The 22,571-nt window shown below is 40.4% G+C and overlaps 3 protein-coding genes across 3 annotated transcripts in view; 2 read left to right on the top strand and 1 right to left on the bottom strand.

Annotated features, from left to right (window-relative positions):
• Positions 1 to 2,798: 2,798 nt before the first annotated feature.
• Positions 2,799 to 10,471, top strand: anxa13l (annexin A13, like). Its single transcript, XM_010749737.3, has 11 exons — positions 2,799 to 3,003; positions 3,645 to 3,720; positions 4,873 to 4,967; positions 5,080 to 5,250; positions 6,027 to 6,060; positions 6,317 to 6,396; positions 7,002 to 7,070; positions 8,501 to 8,602; positions 8,707 to 8,782; positions 8,882 to 8,994; positions 9,113 to 10,471. The coding sequence occupies exons 1-11, from the start codon at positions 2,989 to 2,991 to the stop codon at positions 9,230 to 9,232; spliced, it is 951 nt and encodes a 316-aa protein (XP_010748039.1). The 5' UTR covers positions 2,799 to 2,988; the 3' UTR covers positions 9,233 to 10,471.
• Positions 10,472 to 12,676: 2,205 nt separating this feature from the next.
• On the bottom strand, positions 12,677 to 18,558 carry si:ch211-252f13.5 (uncharacterized). The gene is made up of 7 exons (XM_010749749.3): positions 18,508 to 18,558; positions 17,668 to 18,422; positions 17,321 to 17,526; positions 16,792 to 16,962; positions 15,891 to 16,043; positions 15,429 to 15,495; positions 12,677 to 15,320 (listed from the first exon to the last, which is right to left on the bottom strand). The coding sequence occupies exons 2-7, from the start codon at positions 18,320 to 18,322 to the stop codon at positions 13,747 to 13,749; spliced, it is 2,826 nt and encodes a 941-aa protein (XP_010748051.3). The 5' UTR covers positions 18,323 to 18,422; positions 18,508 to 18,558; the 3' UTR covers positions 12,677 to 13,746.
• Positions 18,559 to 20,573: 2,015 nt separating this feature from the next.
• LOC104934154 (amyloid beta A4 precursor protein-binding family B member 1-interacting protein) overlaps positions 20,574 to 22,571 on the top strand; it is a 16,122-nt gene continuing 14,124 nt past the window's right edge. Inside the window, exon 1 of the mRNA XM_019259037.2 lies at positions 20,574 to 20,727. Coding sequence (XP_019114582.2) covers positions 20,710 to 20,727 — 18 coding nt within the window. The 5' untranslated portion in view covers positions 20,574 to 20,709. The remainder of the gene's footprint in view (positions 20,728 to 22,571) is intronic.

Raw genomic sequence — 22,571 nt, 5'->3', positions numbered from 1 at the left:
ATGCAGTGCAGTCAAACACGGTAGTCAGTTCAACTTCATTACAGTTGTGTGTGCATGACAGTGAAAAAACAGGAGTAATAATACACTAACGTTCACCAGAAGGCTTAAAAAAACATTGCATATATTATGAAATACTTAAAGAAGACTTGGGAGCACATTTTCAAATATAGATGTCAGATGTTGTCAGGTATTTATCAAGCATTGTAGGAAAGAACTCCCTGTGTAAATAATCTGTTTTGCCCATCAAGCACTGAGAAAACAGCATTCATAAAGTGAAAGGTTTAATAAATGACCCACCACTCTAACGTTCACATGTTTTTTTCTATCTGATGGTTCTAAGGCTGTTTGAATTGGAACGTTGTAACTTGCCCACTACATGTATTTTATGCTTGTTATACTGTATAGTGTTGCTCCAAAAAGTTACAAAATGTTGTAGCATCCACATGGGAGTATTTATATTGTACATTCATCTTGTGTTGCATGTACATACAGTAAATACCCTGTTCTCAATTCTGGATTAAATCTTTCTATAAAACCACAGTTGGTTCAGTAAACGTCTGTTCTGTTCAGTACTGTTGGTTTGATGTTTACAGTAATAATGCGTATATCCCGATCACATCAAAATATGGAAAAACTTCTCCAAGAACTCAACAAGATTAAATCATGACACTGAATCAAACTAATCAGCTTTCTTGGCATCAGCAGATTGGTCCCTTAGGCTGCTTGTGGTTTCCTTAAATACAGTCCATTCATTAGTCATAGATCACCACTGATACCAAGTATAAAAAAGTAATCTACTTTTTTTTTATTTTTACAAAATACCTTATTTATTTATTTGAAACAGAATAGAATTCACCAAATGAACAAAACATACAACATTATAACCACTTTTTGAACATATTCCTATATAAGGCAATTATCTGTATATCGTTCAACCCTCAAATACCTACATCTGTTACATCTCCAGTTCAACTAAATAAGTTCTCTGAACACTCTACTGTAGCTGGTATTTGGTGTTCTGGCAGACTGTACAACACTGCCACCATGTGCAGGGTCTTTAGGTCTACATTAGACGGTGGTGGAAAGTACATTTACTCAAGCACTCTATGTGAGGTACTTGCACTTCACGTAAGTATTTTCATTTTATGCTGTTTTAAACATTAAATGCGCTGAAATTAGTTCAACATAACATTAAAACACTTCTTACATGTTTATGCATCAGTGATAATAACTAATTAAAAGTACTTTTAATTCTTAAGTGCAATTTGCTGATGAATCATTTACACTTTTATTTGAACAACGTAATGTTATATTATATATTGTATTTCTACATTGTGATATTGTTAGCTTTACTGAAGACAAAGATCTGAATAGTTCTGCTGCCACTGAAATTAGACACGTCACAGTGACCTAAGAACAGAAAGTGAAGCTATTCCTAAGACTGGGAGTAGAGTTTAATATTTAATGTTGTTTAATCTATAACCAAGTATCATATTTGATAAGATGTTGAGAAGATGTGTTAACACTTTCTCTGTTGACCGCATCTATAGTGTGTTGTGGAGGCATTCATAGTGAGTTATAATGCATTCATATTGCTTTATGACTACACCCATTAACACACATAATGCTCTCTGATATCAACACCATGCAGTGTCATAGGTTATCTTTGTATGTGTTCAGTAACCTTTATAATAATGCATTCTTCATAACGGTTCATTGTTGGTGCAGAGTAAAGTGTGATGGATGTTCATGCATTGAAAAGACTTTATGCTGCATCAGAATTGATTATTATGTAAATCAAAATTCAGATAATTAGTCTTCTAGTCTTCCAACCACCCAAGGCACTTTTATACACATCTCACTCAAACATACAGATGACATTGGCTACCATGCAAGGTGCTGCATAATTCAGCTCGTTCATTCACCCGCTTATGGCACAGCCTTCAGGAGCAATTTGGTGTTTAGTATCTTGCCCAAAAACATGCAGACTGGATGAGTTGGAGATCGAACAACCAATTTTATGACTAGTGGAGAAGCCACAGCCAATATAAGCCCCATCAGTCAACCCTTTAGTTTATAACCAGTCAAGACATTTGAAGTTATAATTCATTCTAAGTCACATCTATAATGTTTCATGACTGGTAAACACACACAATGCATCAGAAAGCATTGTAAATGCATTATGTGTAATGCACATAGATGTGATCTACATAGAAAGTGTTACCAAAGATTTTATTCGATTTTCAAAGGAGCTCATAATTTCTCATTATTTTGAGTATATTTTAGATGTTAGGAGCTCATAATTTCTCATTATTTTGAGTATATTTTAGATGTTTCTTCCCCCTATTTTATTCCTTATTATCCTTCCTAAGTATGTTTTCATCCACATTGTCTATCTTATCTTATCTTATCTTATCTTATTATATATATATATATTCATTTTTTTCTTATCTTATCTTTTTTTTCTTATATTATCTTTACATAATCTTAATCTATTAGATATATATAAAGATAAGATTAATGTTTTTCTTATCTATATTTTTTTTCTTATCTTATCTTTTTTTCTTATCTTATTTTTTTCATTATCTTATCTTATTATATATATATTGTTTTTTTTTTTTTCTCATCTTATTTTTTTCATATCTTATCTTATCTTGCCATTGCGCACTATTAACAAGAAACAATTCATAAGTCCATTGTTAGAACCAGTCCAACAACTAGTTGATGATTGCCTGACAAAGTCATTTATTGCATCCACCACCTCGACCCGGCTCCATCCTGCTAAATGAATAAGCGGCAGTGACGTCATCCCTGCAGCACCGGACAGGGCTGCGTCCCTGCAGGAGCAGACATCCGACTTGACATCGCATCTGGGCAGCGCAACACGGCAGCAGGACACCAAGGAAAACTACAGCACACACACACACACACACAGACACACAGCTTTCACTGTTCACTCTCTCGCTGCACGGAGCGGATTGGAATATCATGGGCAACGTTCAGGTAAGAAAAGTGTCTTTTCTACAACTTCTGCGGCTGAAGTAACACCAGCCTTTAAAAAGCAGTGCGTAGCAATCAGTGTGTCAATCAATGCAATGGAATAAATGTGAAAAAACAAAAATCATCTTTATTAAAGAACAGGAAGAAGATCAATAAAGTATGACAGACAGATATTAAGAGGTTTATTCATTTCTTGAGCAGGTGAAAACAAGACTCTGTGAGCAAACTGTGTGTAAACAGTCTGAGAAGCAGAACTTGCGCAGTTAACTTGAAGAAAGAAAGTGTGTCCTGCCAGGCCGGGGAGGCAGCAGCAGCAGCAGCAGCAAGCGATGAGGAATTTGTCAGAAACACTGATCAATAAGGCCGCATTGTGTTAAAGGGAGGGTGGGCGGAGGAGAGGAGCCTGCATACTGCTGCTGCTGCTGCCCCATGACTCAGCGAACACGCAGGCTGCGCCCTGTTCCCTGCGGGAGAAGCCTGGGTGTACTCAAATAAACCCTTCTCCAGCTTCACTCTTTAATCTGTTTGACTGGACATAATTATAATTGTAGCTTTAAACCAGCACTACATACTTTAAAAAAAAAAAAAAAAGATTTTGCTGTCACTGTAATTTTCTATATGATTTATACTTTTTCATCCTCTAGCCCACCGTAGTCCCCTATGAGGACTTTGATGTGACAGCTGACATCAAGGCCATCAGGAAAGCATGTAAAGGTTTAGGTAAGTGTGCAGTGTAAAAGGTTTGGCTCTTCTGCAGCTTCATTGATTTGTCTTATGTAGAGCTCTAATTAAGCCGCTCTCTCCTTCTTTATTTGGATGTGATCAAGGCGTCTATTGTCACCTGATTAGAGTGAAAGGAGACCATCAGTGCTGTACTCATGGATCCATTTATAGCCATATCTTCCCTAAATGAGAAATCGTCTATTGAACTGATAACAAAACATGTTATTTGTTAATACTCATCATTTTAAAGTCAATTAAAGATGGATATTTGCCCCGAAACAATTTGTCAATCACTATAGCAGCTCCCACTGAACAGATATGCACATATATAACTGTTTTAAATTTGTTTTTGTTTTAAATTGTTTTCAAATTTGCTGTTTTAATGATTTTAAATGACATTTTGATGTTTTTAATTAAATTTTCTTCTCTTTTCAATTTTTTATTTCTGTTGCTATTGCTTGTCTTAATGTCAGATGTTTTTCCTTGCCACTGTAAAGCACTATGAATTGCCTTGTGTACGAATTGTGCTATACAAATAAACTTGCCTTGCCTTGCCTATTTATATATACCAGCATTATTGTGTTATCAATAAATTGGCAGTAGTCTTGATCATTTCTGTTTTATCTTTGATACAATTTACGACTGTTCTTGCAAGTTTATAACCTGAAGCATTTTGAAGTTCCCAAAGTTCATAATGCATTATGATGAATAACTAGTTTAACAGGCCTCCAGGCACAGTGTCAGATCTTTTTTGTCTCTACTGATCACTGACAAATGACATGATGAGTGTTGAGGCTCACATGTGTGAGGATGACAGCCACAAGACTGAGTTACCAAGCAGATTTAAAGAGACATCAATTGAATCAAATGTCACGGTAATGGAAACAAACGGGCTCGCTGAATTCTGGACATTTCTTGAGCTTGAATATGACATGTTGATATTACATTTGTGTGAATAAAAACAGCTTTTTAACTGAAATATGTCTGCCTGGCAGCCATTTTAATAAAAAGGCCTCGGTAACGGATAAGCTTCCTAGACAGCTTTCAGGCTTTAAAATGCTTTTTGGATGTCTGTTAATAGTGTAATATATCTGTGGTGAAGTACTATATTCTGAACCTTTTATCTGTGCACTGCTGTATATTCTCCAGGCACAGATGAAGAGGCCATTATTCAAATCCTGGCCAATCGTTCAGCAGCTCAACGTGTGGAGATCAAACAGGCCTACTTTGAAAAGTATGATGATGTGAGTACTTGCCTGTCTTCCTCTCTCTCACATACACACACTACATACCACACACACACACAGCTACAACCATACACAGTGTAACCTCTGTGTTAATTCTGTGTTTGCTCAGGAGTTGGAGGAGGTCCTAAAGAAGGAGCTGGCAGGTAGTTTTGAGAAGGCCGTCTTGGCCATGTTGGACCCTCCTCATATTTACTTCGCCAAGGAGCTGAGGAAGGCCATGAAGGGGGCGGGAACAGATGAAGCCGTGCTGGTGGAGATCCTGTGCACAGCCACTAATGAGGTCAGTGCAACATGTTTTTGGTTTTTATTCTTAGTTGAACTTCAGGTTAACTTTAATAAACTTTCATTTAAAAAGGATTATCAGCTTCATGATTTATTTACTCAAGAGTCTGAACCTTGGTGCCAGTTCGTTTGCTGAAAACAGCTTCCAGCTGCTGGAAATAATGCTGATAAGAGTGTTATAGTAAACAGTATGTAAACACCAGCGAGCAACCAGAATCAGTTTAAACAATTTATTATTAAGGAAATTGAGCTCTCAGGAGAAGAATGACAGAATGAGATAGGTAGGTGCTGCAGGTGCTGCGTCCAGACTGAGCTGGACGTGGCATGACAAAGACTGGCAGGATTTCCTGAGGCAGACAACACTCACAAAAACTAGTTTTCATAAATGTACAGGCAGTTTACAAAGCAGGGGATGATTGGATGATAAGCAGCAGGTGATGAGGTGATAGGGAGACCAGAGGCCACGCCCAGCAACAGACCCATGAGAGAAAGAGAGAGACAAACGCACGAGGGAGGGTAAACAACAGGAAATGCCAGGAAGGAAGAAGGCAAAAGCCCTCCATCATTACAGAGAGTGGAGAGAGAGAATCAAAACAGTAAGGCTGTAGGCTGTAAATCCAAAACATTACTTCATAGAGCTGAACTGTAGAGTTAGTGAAAGTGTTTGTGGGTTTATCGACTCCTTTCATAGCACACATAGTCATTGAAACCAACAATTATTCATCAGATCAGCTTTAATATGACTGAATATCACCTTTCTTTTACCTCTAACAGGACATCTGTAGCTACAAGGAGGCCTATGCCCAGGGTGAGTTTTCCTTCGTGCTGAGTCATGCATAAACAGCTACCATTTTGATGTTCATTTCAGACTGGAAAGTGTATTTCTCATAATGTTGTGGGTGTTTCACTTGTAGAAGTGACTCACTGTGTAATGGGCCATATTTTCCTCACTCAGTGGCCACAAGTACAATAATTTTATCCTCCTTAGAGTTCTCACTTATTAAAATCATTGTACGGACTCCGATATAGTACATCTGGCTCTACATTTGGCTCTTATCTTACAGTGAATGAGCGTGACCTAGAGGCAGACATTGAGGATGACACCAGTGGAGATGTGAGGAACCTGCTCATCTCTCTCATGCAGGTAAACACTCAGTAGTTTTAACTATGAAAGATACTTCCTGCAGACCTGCAGCATACATAACAGCATGAGTTTCAAGCACAGTTAGATATTTAGGTGGAAGCCTTGAATCTGGATCAATAACTGTATAATGGTCTGGATGGAAGCCATAAAGAGAAAGAAAATAGTCTTTCTCTGATAATGGTTGGCAGAATTGTTCTCCACGCTGTGATTCGCCCACTGAGGCATTCGTCACACATCACATCATTGTCTGGCATGCCTCAGCCTCTCTAAGCCGTTTCCAGCTTTTTCCAGCACTCCCACCCTATTCTGCTTCCCCTCTCTTTTCCTTCCCCCACATAGAAAAGACAAACACATTGTGACTCATGTTCTATAGCGACTTTTATCCAAAGAGCTGAAATGGCCTTCAAATATTTCCCATTAATGTGTGGCAGATGATTGTTATCCCATTAAATGCCTGAGATTATTTTCGTAATCCGTCTTTTTGACCTTTCCTCCGCTCACTAAATCGTTTCCCTCTATATGCATCGCTTCCCTTATCCATCCTCTTGAACCTCCCTCTCCCCTCCTGTATCCCTCTCTCCTCCTATATCCCTCTTTGTCGACAGGCGGCCAGAGACGAGGGCTATGAAGTTGATGAGGATTTAGCTGAACAGGATGCAAGATCTTTGTTTGAGGTACGTTCTCAGATGAAATCTGTGCTGCATGCTTCCTTCAAATTAGAGGCCTTCTTCATAGTTTGCCCTTTAAATAACACCAGTGTGTGCAAAGTAATGTGATCCCAGATTTAGATGGATGACTGGCAAATCTCACAAGCACAGATTTTTATTAAATCAAAGCCTGTTTTTTTTTGTGGTCAGGCTGTACTACTCGCTTTTACTACAGTAATCTGTGTGATCTTTGTGGAATTTCACAACTTCGGTGTGAAGCTTCATATTTAAAAATACATTACAGTCAAACTACAAATATAAATGTGAGCACAGATGGTAATGTGGCAAAGTCTGCAAGAGCTTTTTCACTATATTTAAATGAGACTTTAAAGTCACGATGATGCCGAGTCAGTTCTTTTTTGCCATGTTAGCATCACAGCTCTAGGGATGGCAGATGTCCACTTTGGTCCAGACTTAAATAGCTCAACAACTGTTGGATGAATTTCCATGAACTTTTGTACGAGCATTCCTGGTCCCAGTGGAGGAATCCTTATGGCGTTGTCAGAGCTGACGCTTTTAGGTTTTAGAGACATTTCTTGGCAACCATCTCTCTATGGATTGCTGTGAAATTAAAATGTTCATGTTCATCTCCTCTCAGCATGAACTGTAATCGCTTATGATCCCGTAACTTTTCATCTTACACCATCAGCAAGTAAAGATTTTGTCCAGTACTGTTATGAACGGATAACTGCGAAACAAATTGCATTCCCATCATCCAACTTTCAACAAGTTTCTTTTAACTAATGTGACATGCTCAGAAGATGTTGTACATTTTCATTGTGCGCATGTTAGAATGCTGACGTTTAGCTCAAATCACTGTTGTGTCTCAGTACAGTGTCATCAGAATATTATAACAAGGTTTCATAGTAATTCTGTGGTGTCTTTTCATATGAATGAACCAGAATAAAAACTTCTTTAAGATTAATTGTGGTTTATTACCTATTTTCATAGTACTAGCAATACTTTGTCCACTAATCAGATGATCAGCGGTTCACTGGCCACTTCAGTCTGCATGTCGAAGTGTCCTTGTGTAACATACTAAATCCCAAATTGGTCCTGAAGGCTGTGCCATCGGTTTGTAAATGTGTCTGAATGGTTAGCTTCTAAAACTGATGAGCAGTTGGCACCTTGCATGGCAGCCAATGCCATCAGTGTACGAATGTGTGTGAATGAGATATGTAGTGTAAAAGCGCTTTGAGTGGTCAGAAGACTAGAAAGGCGCTATATAAGTACAGTCCATTTACCATTTGTCATGATAACATTGTGCTCAAACTGTTCTCAGGTCTCAGTAATGAGTTTAAGTACACTATTAGAGGAATGATGACCAACAGTATTTAAATAATGCATCTAATACTCACAAATGCTGCCTTAATATTTCCTCTTTCTGTGCCCGTCAGGCAGGAGAAGGCAGGTTTGGCACAGACGAGTCGACCTTCACCTTCATCCTGACGCACAGGAACTACATGCAGCTTCAGGCCACCTTTAAAGTTTACGAGTCGGTAAGGACTGCACTCGTCCCTTAAAAAAAAAAAAAAGAGATGATTTCCTGCTGACTTCTCCTCATTGTTTATGTTAAATAAGTTCTCGTGTTATTGTCTTGCAGCTCTCAGGAACAGACATTTTGGACACCATCGATTCTGAGGCAACAGGAACTCTCAAGGACTGCTACATCACTCTGGGTGGGTTACAAAGGAGCACGATTGTTTACAAGCCGTGAAATATCAAATCAAATATCACTTTTTGTAACAACACCTGCTTCCTGTCTGTGTGTTTTATAGTGAGGTGTGCTAAGAACCCGCAGCTGTTTTTTGCCCGACGCCTCAATGGCGCCATGAAGGGATTGGGCACTGACGAAGACACGCTCATTCGCATCATTGTAGGCCGCTCTGAGGCGAGTCACCCCCTAATAATCACAATGTTTAATGAACGAGACAGATCCCAGATCACCAAAATGTGTTTTATGTGTTGTGATTTTGTGCTGACAGCAGTGTTGTGTTGTTGAACCATAGATCGACCTGGAGACGGTGAAGGACATGTACCTGGAGAAATACGACGTTACCCTGAAAGATGCTCTGGATTCAGAGTGCGGTGGAGACTTCAAACGCCTCCTCATCGAGATCCTGCATTGAAACATCTCACCAACATCCTACAGGCCTTATTTAACCAACATGACACAGTCTGACCTCTGTACCCACTCACCCTTCATCCTCCTCCTCTTTGTACTCATTTTTACCAGTTTCACTTTGTGGATGTCTTTCTATCTATCATCCTTCTTACATATCACATCTTAGAAATAGTCAGTTCTCTTTGCAGCATGGACCAAAAACCAACTCATTTATTATACAATATGATGTTTTACACATGGTTAACTTACATTCATGGTCTTTAAATACACAGTTTTGCCAAGAACATTACACTCACGGAGATTCTCTCACTGTTTTAGTCCCAAAAAAATGAAAGAGGTGCATTAAATATTTATTATCCCTTTGACAATATTATGGCAGCATTGTGGAACATGTGCAGCTTTAATGAGCATTAATGTCTTTGTCTAAATTGATAGTGCTAGTCTAGTTCTTTGGTCATGGTCAGCAGCTTTACAGTCTTTCTGTATTGTACTTCACTATTTCAAGCAAATCCCAAAGCATGTAAGAGGTTGCTGCTGCTCAACATAAACCCTGTAGCCTCTTATATCTGTCACTTTATCCCTTTTATTTCGTCAGCATACATTAACTTCACTACTATTTGCCTCAGAGATGCCTTTCATGAGACGATAGCGATGTAATTCCCTTTTCGCTGCAACACTCAACACTAAAGTGCCGAATTTTCACGTTTGATCTCTGAAATCTGGATACACCAGAGGATTAATTATACATGATTATATTATTGCCCTGATGAAGCCTAAACTCTTTGCGTACACGTTTATTGGGTTTTTGTACTCACATCCCTGAATGCTATGTGGGATTTTTAAACTATAGTTAACTAATTTGTAATCTTATTTTTAACCACAGCTCACATTTACACACTTTGTTAGACTGTTTTTCCTGTTGTCACATAGCCGGTAAATTTAAGCCTACTTATACTAATAAAGTTATAGTACATGATAATTGTGTAAAACAAGATATACATTTGTCTGTGTAACCCCTGAAGTATAATCACTGATAATAGACTCACAGTCTGGATCCATTTATGGAATTGTATCGTAACTAATTGTATTTAAAACCAAGATTACAGTAATATAAATTACTATAACATATGGTTATATAGCAAAGTAATAAACTAAATTATATGAACGAACTAATTGTTAACATGTTGTACCAACATAAAAATGTGGCATCTGTAAGCAGTGATAATAAATTTTAACCAAAAAAGATCATGTTTTGTTCTCTTTCTTTCCTGTAGAGGGCAGCGTTGCACTGTTGAGAATATCGTGCTGCTTTTCAGGTAAAAAAAATGAAATGACAGATGAAATAACACTGAAATAAATCATACGATATCCTGCAGAATCAGGTAACATACACAACCTGTGATGTGCTTTAACAGCAATGTGATATTCCCGCATAACAAACTTTAGCCCTGATGATAAATATGAAGATTTACTGCATTGTTTACCATTTCATGTGATGTTTGTTTCAGTGGTCTATGATCCAAAGTCATAAAATAGTTGTCTTTTACCCCCAAAACATTTTCACTTACTACAGAGCGCAGGAACTGTGGAGGCCTGTGGGTGAGTTAAAAGGGGACAGAGGAGAAAGAAAAGTTCAAAACAAGTGAGAACTGCTTCCAGATGCACTCACACAGGAGCAGCCGATTTCTCACTCTCCTTCCCACTGTTCATTTCTTCCCCACAGCTTTCTTCTTCTCCTTCTCTCTCTCTCTCTCTCTCTCTCTCTCTCTCTCTCTCTCTTCCCTCCGTTGCCTTGATGTTGTGGTTGTATTAGAGGAAAAGTTTGGAGTATACCTGCTTTCTGCACATTTTTTCTACCTGTAGTGTATAGCTGCAGTCTGTGCACCACATGTAGCCCAGTAGCAACACTATCCACCTCATATACTCAGACTCTGGCAGCCTGTGAGCACCACATATGCCTGATGATATAAGACAAAGGTGGGCACTGTAGAATTCAGAGTAAAACCTTCCCATTGACCTAGAAAAACTCCAGTACTGTCCCTACACTATTACTTATTCTGAAAGGGAAACTTATGAAATATAAAATCTAAAAGATGCTTCCTTGCTCTCAAAAAGTCAGAATACCCACACAACATTCCCCTGTTTGACACCCCTCATTCCCCAAAATCTTCCACACAGGTTCTGAATTGAACAACGCAAAAGTTGAATAAAATTCATCTTTGAAAATACATCACAATGCATGTTGTTATTTTGTCATATGTCTGTTTTATGCATTTTGAGAAGCTTGTAAACCAAATTCTAAAACCCAGCATACATGCATACCAACACACACTGCCTAAAGACACACCCATACCTCCTCGACCCACTCATACAGTGTGTACGTTGCCTTTCCCTCCATCTGAACTTTATTATTTATTACCGAGTGCTAATGTGTAAGGGCAACTAGTCTTGCCAGATGGAGCTCCACTCTCTACACTGTGGGGCCCTGACCTTTTTCCTTAAATGTTTATCATCCTCAGACTACCATAACTCACCCAGCTAGTCATCCATCACTCTGGAGGAGGTGGTTTCAATTTTTCTCATGATATGCTTTCTTTATGTTCTGTTTGTCAACTCAGGTCTGCTCAATGTCTTTGCTCTTTTGTCTGGATTCTCAGAAAGGCTGTGCACAAGATTTAGGCTTACTTCATAAACCATGCTGCCACCTATGCTTTATTCATAGTAACAGTCTGATCAAGCAACCTTGAACTACAGAGAATTAGAGCACTGAAGTCGGAAATGGTTGAGTCGGCACTCTTTTGATCCCCGAGACTCCATACCAGCACCTTCAAGACGCGAACCTGCATATTAATGCCACTAATCCCCTAAAAGTCATGATTTATTGAATAATCTATGGCACACACTAACCTGGAGGTCATGGCTTCAAAGGCTGAAATAATAACATCAACTGGTCTACTGGCTTTCATAGAACATATGCCCAGGATCGTAATATGCTTTCTGATCTTGTGCCAAAGCAGAGCAGCAGTCTGGAAATGAGAAGAGTTGTCGGTGGACGCGCATAGAAAGGCCATTAGGAGGTTAACTACCCGGCTAATATAATTTCAACTGTTTAAACTCGTGATAAAAGATCTCTGTTCTTTGATGTATAATAGAAAACACCTGTCAGCTTCTGCCAGGAGTAAACATGTTCAATTCAGTCTCCATTTCATAAGGTTTACGAAATATTCCTATAATTGTGGGCCTTTAAATGCTAGTGCTGAAACATGGTATGGTAAAAGTTCAGATGTAAACACAAGAAGACTCATACAGTCAAAGAATGTAACACAGCAACATCTCTCTGAAAGTTTCCAAGCCACCATACAGTCATACACCTAGTTAGGCCGTTTTAAAATGAGGGTGTGTTTTAATGCACACCAAGGAGATTCCTTTGCAAAAATCAGGCAAAACATTCTTCTTTTTATTGTATTTAATATAAAACATCAAATATACATTTTATTACATTTGGACTAAACAGTGACTAAGGTGTTGATATTTAAAATAGCATGCCCTCTCTAAAGGACAGTTAAATGTCAACGAGGCCTTAGCGAAACACATGACTCTCTTTAAGTCCGTTATATGCAGAAAGTGGTCATTAAACAAGGCATGCAGTAGATATTCACATTAGAAAATGGCGGCTAACATGAAACACATGCTCTTAAAAAACACACACACACACACACACTCCTGAATGGAACCAGCACCAGCGAATTGCTTTTGGTGACAGCAGAAAATGCTGTAGTCACAGTGGGAATGATCTGAAGGTCCTTTGGTGTCAACAGAGTAACTGAATTACATAAATAAAAGACAGACAAACTACAGCACATGGAATTTCTGAACAGAAAAACAGAAAACTCACTCAGTATGAGAAAATCTGTGTCTACTAGAAGCTGAACACATTTGGTCAGAGCCATCATTTGTACTTTGCAGAAATCATTACACAATACTAGTACTTGCATTAATATAAATACAATGATTGATGCATAATGTTACTAGTCCATAATCCAGTTTGTTTTTTAAACACAAAATCATTTAACAAACAAGTTTTGGAGATATGCTTATTAAGAGAGTTAAATAAAAAGATTGGTACCATTCTTTCATGTGTCTGTTACATAAGCTACAGCCGGGTGGTTTAGCTTATTATAAAAGCTGGAGCCAGGGGAAACAGCTAGTCTGGCATAAAACCACAACTTGTTGCTTTGACACTTTACTTTTTTTTTTACAAATGAAACAAACAAAATATAAAGTGCTAATAGGTGTGATCTGTTAGCTTTGGGCACAGCCAGGCAAGCGGTTTCAACCTCTTTCCAGTCTTTAAGCTAAGAATGGTGTCAATCCTCTTGTCCAACTCTGAGCACAAAACTGTCAACTGACTAAAATCAAACCAGTGAAACTAATCCAACACATAAATGGCTTAACATTAGGCTACTGAACTTGAAACCATATGAAGAAACAACGCAATAAACTTTTGTCTTTGTTATGTTATGCTGCAACCCACATGATAGACACTCCACTTCCTGTTTGGTGGCTGATCTGGTTGACCCGTCCACGTACACAGTCCAATGTGAAGAACACCGCTGTGCCATTATGAACCTGGAAGGACGCCCGCAGGCTCACTCTGGCCCAATGGCTGCTCTCAGGCATCTGACCACCCACATGCTGGGCCAGAGGGACCGGTCGCATTGCCTCTACTTCCCGGCTTCCTCCAGACCCCTCTGTATCACTTCGCCTTAGAAGAGTCACCTTGACCAGGTTGCAGGAGTGAATGAGTTTGAGATCCAGAGCCACACTGGCTGTGCCGCTCTCCCTGAAGACGAAGTCTCGTTTCTGATCTGTGGATCCCTTCCCTAGCAGCCCCATCTGGGGCACCTGAGCAGTGGTCTGACGGAAGAACAGAGGCTTGTTTCGTACTGCTCCTGAGGGAAGGCCGGTGTGAGCCACGGAGGCAAACAAAGAGGATGAGATAGCAGCAGGGACCCAAACCAAGCTGAGGGTACTGATGCCTGTCTCGTCCCCAAAGAAACGTACGTTGCACTGAGCAGGAGAGAGAATCTCAAAGCCAAGGGTGTCCCCAGGGCTAACTTTGGAAGCTCCAGACAGAGATATAGATGTGTCACGATAGTGGACGCCTGGTTTGAAGGAACGGCACAGCTCCATACCGGTTCCATTGTGATTGATATATGCCAACAGTTGGAAGCCCTCACTCACACATGCCTGGCCCATAGAGTACAACGCCTGCTGGAATACAAAGCGCACGGTGCCACTCTCTGCAAAGCGGATCCCACGGCCATCGTGAGTTAGCCCCACTACATAGGGGTCAGAGGTGGAAGTGGTGCTGAAGACCGGACGATAGTTTGTATGGTAGTGTGTGGATACCGTGGCCTGTGCTGTCATGGCAACAGCTCCCGTGTCATGAGAGAGCCAGAGAAGACTGAGTGGAGCTGCTGAGGGGTCATACAGCTTCAGACCTTCACCGCTTTGGTTACAATGGTGGCTAGCACTCCGGAGGACTAGGGAGATCATGTGACCCGGGGCGACCTCTGCTACCCCACTGATACTGTCACTCTGTAGGGACCTTACCTCCTGCTGCTCGATCCTAACGCCACTGAGGTCACGTCCTTCAGAGCTATCTGTGGTGTTCATACGCAGACACACCTGGATGAAACTTCGACAGCCATGGCTCACCGAGAGATTCTCATCCAGCCAGACTAGACCGTGCTGCCTGAGAACCAGGCGGCCGTCTTCAGTGGACACCAGACCTGGATCGCCTCTTCCCTGGATGTGAAGCTTCACACCAGGGAAGGCATGAGCCAGGATGTTGCCTCTGGTGCCAGGCAGACTCACGTCTCCAGCCCAGGAAAGAGAGAGTGCGCTGTCAGTAGCGACAGGGCCAGAGCAGATGGCGTCTGTGGTGAAGGTACAAGGTGAAGCTACGGGCTCCCCATCGCACTCATTACAGGCCTGACACTCATCCATGTCCGAGTTGAAGAAGTAGCTGTGGCCACACATTCCTGCGTTGGCATCTTGCTCTGTCATACCCTGACACCTGAATCCACCTGATGATGCCAAAAAGGGATCTGCGTTAGTTCAAAACTTACTTTTGTAGCGCAAATAATCAGAAGTTCAACAAATAGAAGAGAAGAAGGAATGTGTGGAAATGTTACCTGGAGTATTGAGACACTTCTGTTCATCTCCACATAGATCAGCGATTTCAAGGCATTCATCTCTGTCCTGTAATGATGAATAAATTGACACCATTTAAATATGACTACTTGTATGTGAAACACATTGTTCATTGTGGGGAACCCACAGAAAGTCACCTTGCCTTGAAGTTCGAGTCAGTGTCTTTTAGCTTTGTTTTGGTTTAGCCTTGTTTTGGAGCTAAAAGACAGGGGAGCATGGTCTTCCTGTCCTGTCTCCTGCTCTTGTTACTTTAGTCTTATTCTGTCTGTCATGATAGCTTTAGGTAGTATTCAGTGGTGGAACAGTGGAAGGCAATTATCATCTCCTACTTTATTAGCATTTATTTTTTTTATCCGATGCTTTAGGTTAGTTTGTAATAGTTTATGAGCCCTGTTTATGTCCACTAGGTCATAAAACTGTGAGAACATAATTGTAGTGCTAACCTGGCAGATTCGGTCTGCGTGGACTGAACACTGGGCGACCAGGAAGAACCCAGCAGGACAGATGGTACATTTCTCACAGCGAGGATGACCGCTGCTGAAGCCACAGTACTCGTCAGACCCGCAGCTCCCACAGGCCAACAGGGAGCGACCCACCTGATGACAACAAACACACAGTCAGGTCCACACATCAGGAAAGATGCTAACCAGATGTCATATATTGTAGATACCTTTTTTTTTTAACTTTTCCAATTAATATGTATTCCATTTAAGGACGAGACAAAGTTTACATTACTTTAGATTAAATTTTGAATAGGATACAAAATTAAAAGATTCATATTAGGTCAGATTCATGCACATTTGAATGTAAAAACTTCAATAGAACTTCCTAGGATTCTTCTATAATGCAGAGCTTGTTTGTGCAGAACATTAGTACAGCTTTATGATACTAGTACAAAAGTAAAAAAGTAAAAGTACTCAATATACAGAGTAATTTATTTTATTATATAATTGAATTAGAATAATTGATTCATAATTATTCATACTATATATTGTCGCTATAGCTTAACTTACATGTATGTATCCCTGTTGTTATTTACATATTTTTATATATGTGCATTACTCTGCACTGCTTTTTGCACTTTTTGCAACTGCATCGTAAGTTAAGTAGTATGTGTGCAGTAAGTATAAAATAATAGATAATAAAACTTGAGTACAGTACTTGAGCAAATGTACTTAGTTACTTTAGGGTTAGGGTTAACTGCTAAATCTTTTGTACCAAACTCACTGGTATCCACAACACATTCTTACAGTATGATGGCTGGCACCAAAGCCACTTTTGCACAGTCCTTTTGTACACACTATATTTTGAACACACGGATTCCTGATTCAGCCTGAAGCTCACCTCCATCACACTGGCCTCCATGTCCACCTTGTGCAGAGAGAGAGCCTGCTGTGCTTGGTGGGCTCTCACCTGCCCACTCAAGTTTTCCATGTGACTATCTAGCTCCCCCCGGAGGTTCTGGAAAGATGTTTGTTTGATGCTGTCCATCAATACATTGTACTGGGCTTTCACCTGGAATTAGAAAAATTAAATTAAATATTTTTCAACAGATTTCTTAGTGTGATGATAGTAAACATCATAATTTATGGTATCAACGCACAAATTAAACTGCAGCCCATATTAGTGCGCTCTGTGCATAATTGTCCTAATTTGTGGTCCTACAAGATATTCTTCCTATGATCCACACATGAAACACATCCTCCACAGGGAGTTGAGCGGTCAACATCATCTAACATAGTCACATTTATAGGTCAGCTGTTTTTAATCCACCTCATCTTCATAAATGTTTAAAGTTTCTCTAATCACAGGCCAATAAACAAACCACCAGCTATTAACACTTTATCATCGTCATCCATCAGAGCCGCCTTACTTGCTCCATCTGTTCAGACATCCTCCTCTGTTGCTCCAGTATTTCTCTTTGCTGGTTGACCAGCGTCCCCTGCTGCTCACTGAGGAGCCTCTGCAGCTCCTTGACCTCGTCCTGTTGGCCCCTGAGGGCCTCAACCAGCTTCTCCTGACTCTTGGATAACTGTAGCTGCAGAACAAGAGCGTCCTCTGAGGGAACCTCATTGGTCCCTGTGGAAAAAAGATAAAACTATTCCATATTAGTCTAAGTCATTCTTATTTTCGGACTTTGAGAGCTGCAGTTTGAAACACATTAGTTTATGTTATGGTCCATTTTGTGGCTATTCATTCACAGGTTGGGTTGATACTGACCTGGTTTCATGTCACATGTCAACTGTATCCACGCACCACGTTCCGACCCAAAGTCTGGAAACTCATCCAGAAATTGCGCCGCTCTGTCAGTCACATGAACCGGTGAGTTTCCCCTCCCGTCGTCTCCTCCATGCAGACCGCAGCCCTCTCCGGTGCAATGTTTGGGCTTCTGGCGCATCCGGAGGGGAAATTTACATCCAATCCCTTTGCAATCCCGTGTGGCACTGTCATCACTTGTCGGGTGATGAGAAACAGTGGTCGGGCAAGTCCCACCGACGCAGCCTGGATGGAACACCTCCGCCGTGATGGTTCTCGGGTTCGTCCTCCTAGTGCCATCCGTACCTGCTTGTTGCGCAAAGCCTCCAGGCTGTGGTTGGATGATGGTGTACGGTGCTAGCGGCGCGCTCTGGACTTGGTGATGACTGAAATGAGCATCTTGTTGGTAACTCGGAAAGACTTGTCCTTGTCTGGACTGTGTGGAGTGCCGTCGGGACGCTACTGCCTCCGTGCGCCCCTGGCAATGCGCTCCGACGCACGGTCTTCTCCAGTCCTGACCAGAGAAACAGTGCGCCCCCCGGCAAGTCTCAGGCACGCTCTGTGCTCCACTGAGCATAGATGTTACACAGACTAAAAATATGGTAGAGATCGGTGCCATTTTGCAGTGTGGAAAGGTAAAAATGGAAACAGGCCACTGGTGAATGGTGGTCCTTTTTGCGCATCAATCCCTCAGCTCTTTAGATCTTGTTTGGTCATCTCTTTAAAAGAAAAAAAAAAGACAGGAATTAGTAATCGTCCATACACGTAACTGCCTAGTGATGTTGAACAAGTGATTGCACAGACATTCAGCTTGTCTCCATTGCGCGCACTGCGGTTCCTGCCCCCTTTGCCCCTTCTGGAGATAGCTACGTCTAGCCCACATGTGGCGCTCGCTGCTCCTAATTGGCAACAGGCTTTGCTCCTAGTCTTAAATTAACCCGTAGCTTTCCCGGACATACCACTCTGCCGAGTCACCCCATTCCCGTGGAAGCTGTGCATGTGGTAGATATTTGGACTATTCGAATGTTATTCCTATTCTCACACTCCAGTGGGTCAATCCTAACCATTTGTTATGTACAGTTACCAGAACTTCGTGGTGAGCATCAAATGGTCCAGTGGAATTTAAGAGATGTAGTTTATAGAGTTTTTCACGTGAGTATATTATTCAAAGGGCAAATATCTCTTTCTTAACTAGCTTCATTTTCTTTGCTGTTCATTCTGATGACAGGATCAGCCCTGTGGGTTTTTTAACAAGCCCTGTCAGAATTAAATTGTTCTTCTTTATATGGCATCACAGCTTTGATCCCTTCTGTAGTACTAGATTAGGGTGCAGTGGCTGAGCTTTTAAAACTGAGATTGCAAAGTTGGAGCCAAAACAGCCTCTCCAGTAAAATGTAAACTTTATTACCACTCTCATTTCCCCTGCTTGACCCCACATGGCTTTGATTAAAGCTTTAACCCACATTAGAAATACTGTTTCCCCCTCTTGTCATTTTTTCTTGTCACACACAGACAAACGCCCACAGACCCCCACCCAGATGCTAAACTTAAGCAAGTCAGTAAATCCTGCACCATTTCCCAGTAGGTTGTTATGAATCATTCAGAGATTTTTTATAAACAGCAACATGATGAATATATTGAGTTGAGAATTTTGGTGCTTCACGGAGGGCTTTAAATACATTGTGCACTATGCAGACAGCAGAGTGACACTTTGACATAGTTACTAATTTACACACTAAGGTTAAAGTGAGACCACACATGAGTGTGGGTGTAACTACTGACATCAATCCTTTGCAGTGCTGTTTTCACACTGTGGGACTTCACACATTTTTTTCACAGCTATTTAGCGGACAATATGTGAACAGAGAGCAAAAGATGAACATGTCTAAACCTTAAACACAAGGAGGTGTGTCTGTCACCCTCTGTCCACCGTCACTGATATAAATGTGTAACGCAGTACAGTTTCACAGCAACACAAACTGCATTATAAATTTGAAACATTATAACCTTCATGAAGGGAGGACAGTTGTATTAGACTGTGGGTGTATCTAATAAACTGGCCACTGAGTATAAATTATTGCCTATCAGTTTCTTGTTATTGATTATATATATATCTTTATATTTGCCACCAGTTCACTTTGTTTCCCTTTTCTGTATTTCCACTCAGCTAAATGAGAGTTTCACGACCAGAAATTCATATATATTGGAGTAATCGTGTTTCTTTCATCACAGCCTGTAATTTGTTAGTCATACGCTGCATTACCTCAGCTGACCCCTGTATTTAAAGACCTGTGAAACTCGCACAGGGGTTTCCAGTAAAGCTGATTGATTAGACCTTGTTAAGTCCAGACTGGTTTATGTGTAGAACCTTTCAGCAAGATGGCTGTGCAAGGTGTTTTACATTAGAGATAAAAAAAAGCCATTATTAAAGGATAAAACAGAAACACAAGGTGAAAATAGAGTACAATAAAATGGAAGATAAAAAAGAGGAAACAGCTAAGAGTAAAGCAGAGAACAGAGAGAGACGGCGCAGAGCTCACAAGCCTCATAGGAAGTAACAAAGACGTGACCTTCTGTCAACAGACGTGCAAGACAGGTGTCAACCCATGGACTGGATGCACAGCAAACATTTGCCATTTAAGGGGAGGTTCCTGCTGTTGTGCATGCTGGTTCACTGTCACTGTCACTGGGACACTTGATGGTTACTGTGCTAATGTCCAACTAAACAGTGCTGTGCACCCAGTCCATTACATGCCTACAAGAAAGACAGGTGTGTTTTGTCAGAGACTACCACAATGATGCAAGTTTATGAGGTCAATAGCTGCAGCACAGCACCACAGATATGCCGCATAATTAGACAGAGAAAACCTCACTCTTTACCAGAGGAGCCGTGAGATGTACTTCCTGATTACACAGGAACTTCAGCTGATATGTGCAAAAGGCGGTGCGACGTGTGCAAGTGGTTACTTATAGACTGACCCATGAGTGTCTTATGAGCTCCCACGTATGAAAGAGACAGAAAAGGTAAGAAGTCAAATTTTATATGATATATGAATGTTAGTGAATTTTTGTTTTATATATATATATATATATATATATACACACATACACACTCTGCATATATGTATATATTTTCTGTTCGTCTCTTGAACAGTTAAATATTTCAGCATCCACATCAGCTTTGTTTAGAACACATGTCCTCTCAGAGCAGCCAGTATGCTAAACTTAAGCAAGTCAGTAAATCCTGCACCATTTCCCAGTAGGTTGTTATGAATCATCAGAGATTTTTTATAAACAGCAACGATGAATATATGAGTTGAGAATTTGGTGCTTTCACGGAGGGCTTTAAATACAGTGTCACTATGCAGACAGCAGAGTGACACTTTGACATAGTTACTATTTACACACTAAGGTTAAGTGAGACCACACATGAGTGTGGGTGTAACTACTGACATCAATCTTTGCAGTGCTGTTTTCACACTGTGGACTTCACACATTTTTTTCACAGCTATTTAGCGGACAATATGTGAACAGAGACAAAAGATGAACATGTCTAAACCTTAAACACAAGGAGGTGTGTCTGTCACCTCTGTCCACCGTCACTGATATAAATGTGTAACGCGTACAGTTTCACAGCAACACAAACTGCATTATAAATTTGAAACATTATAACCTCATGAAGGAGATTTAATGCAGACAGTTGTATTAGACTGTAGGTGTATCTAATAAACTGGCAACTATGTAAATTATTGCCTATTACTTTCTGTGTTATTGATTATATATATATCTTTATATTTGCCACCAGTTCACTTTGTTTCCCTTTCTGTATTTCCACTCAGCTAACTGAGAGTTTCACGACCAGAAATTCATATATATTGGAGTAATCGTGTTTCTTTCATCACAGCCTGTAATTTGTTAGTCAACGCTGCATTACCTCACTGACCCCTGATTTAAAGACCTGTGAAACTCGCACAGGGGTTTCCAGTAAAGCTGATTGATTAGACTTGTTAAGTCCGAGACTGGTTTATGTGTAGAACCTTTCAGCAAGATGGCTGTGCAAGGTGTTTTACATTAGAGATAAAAAAAAAGCCATTATTAAAGGATAAAACAGAAACACAAGGTGAAAATAGAGTACAATAAAATGGAAGATAAAAGAGGAAACAGCAAGAAGAAAGCAAGAGAACAGAGAGAGACGGCGCAGAGCTCACAGAGACTCATAGGAAGTAACAAAGACGTGACCTTCTGTCAACAGACGTGCAAGACAGGTGTCAACCCATGGACTGGATGCACAGCAGACATTTGCCATTTAAGGGGAGGTTCCTGCTGTTGTGCATGCTGGTTCTGTTCACTGTCACCGTCACTGGGACACTTGATGGTTACGTGCTAATTCCAACTAAACAGTTCTGTGCACCCAGTCATTACATGCCTACAAGAAAGACAGGTGTGTTTCGTCAGAGACTACCACATGAGCAAGTTTATGAGGTCAATAGCTGCAGCACAGCACCACAGATATGCCGCATATTAGACAGAGAAAACCTCACTCTTTACCAGAGGAGCCGTGAGATGTACTTCTGATTACACAGGAACTTCAGCTGAATGTGCAAAAGGGTGGCGACGGGTGCGAGTGCTTATTAGAACTGACCCATGAGTGTCTATGAGCTCCCACGTAGGAAAGAGACAGAAAAGGTAAGAAGTCAAATTTATATGATATATGAAGGTTAGTGAATTTTTTGTTTATATATATATATATATATATAATAACACACATATATAGCTTATATGTGTGTGTGTGTATATATATAATATATCTATATATATATATATATAGATATCACACAACACACCACACACACACACCACACGCTGGC

Source organism: Larimichthys crocea, chromosome X (genome assembly GCF_000972845.2).
Source record: "Larimichthys crocea isolate SSNF chromosome X, L_crocea_2.0, whole genome shotgun sequence".
In the NCBI taxonomy this organism is placed as follows: Eukaryota; Metazoa; Chordata; class Actinopteri; family Sciaenidae; genus Larimichthys; species Larimichthys crocea.
Note: the sequence above shows the minus strand (reverse complement) of the source record. Positions and strands in the feature narration are given on the sequence as shown.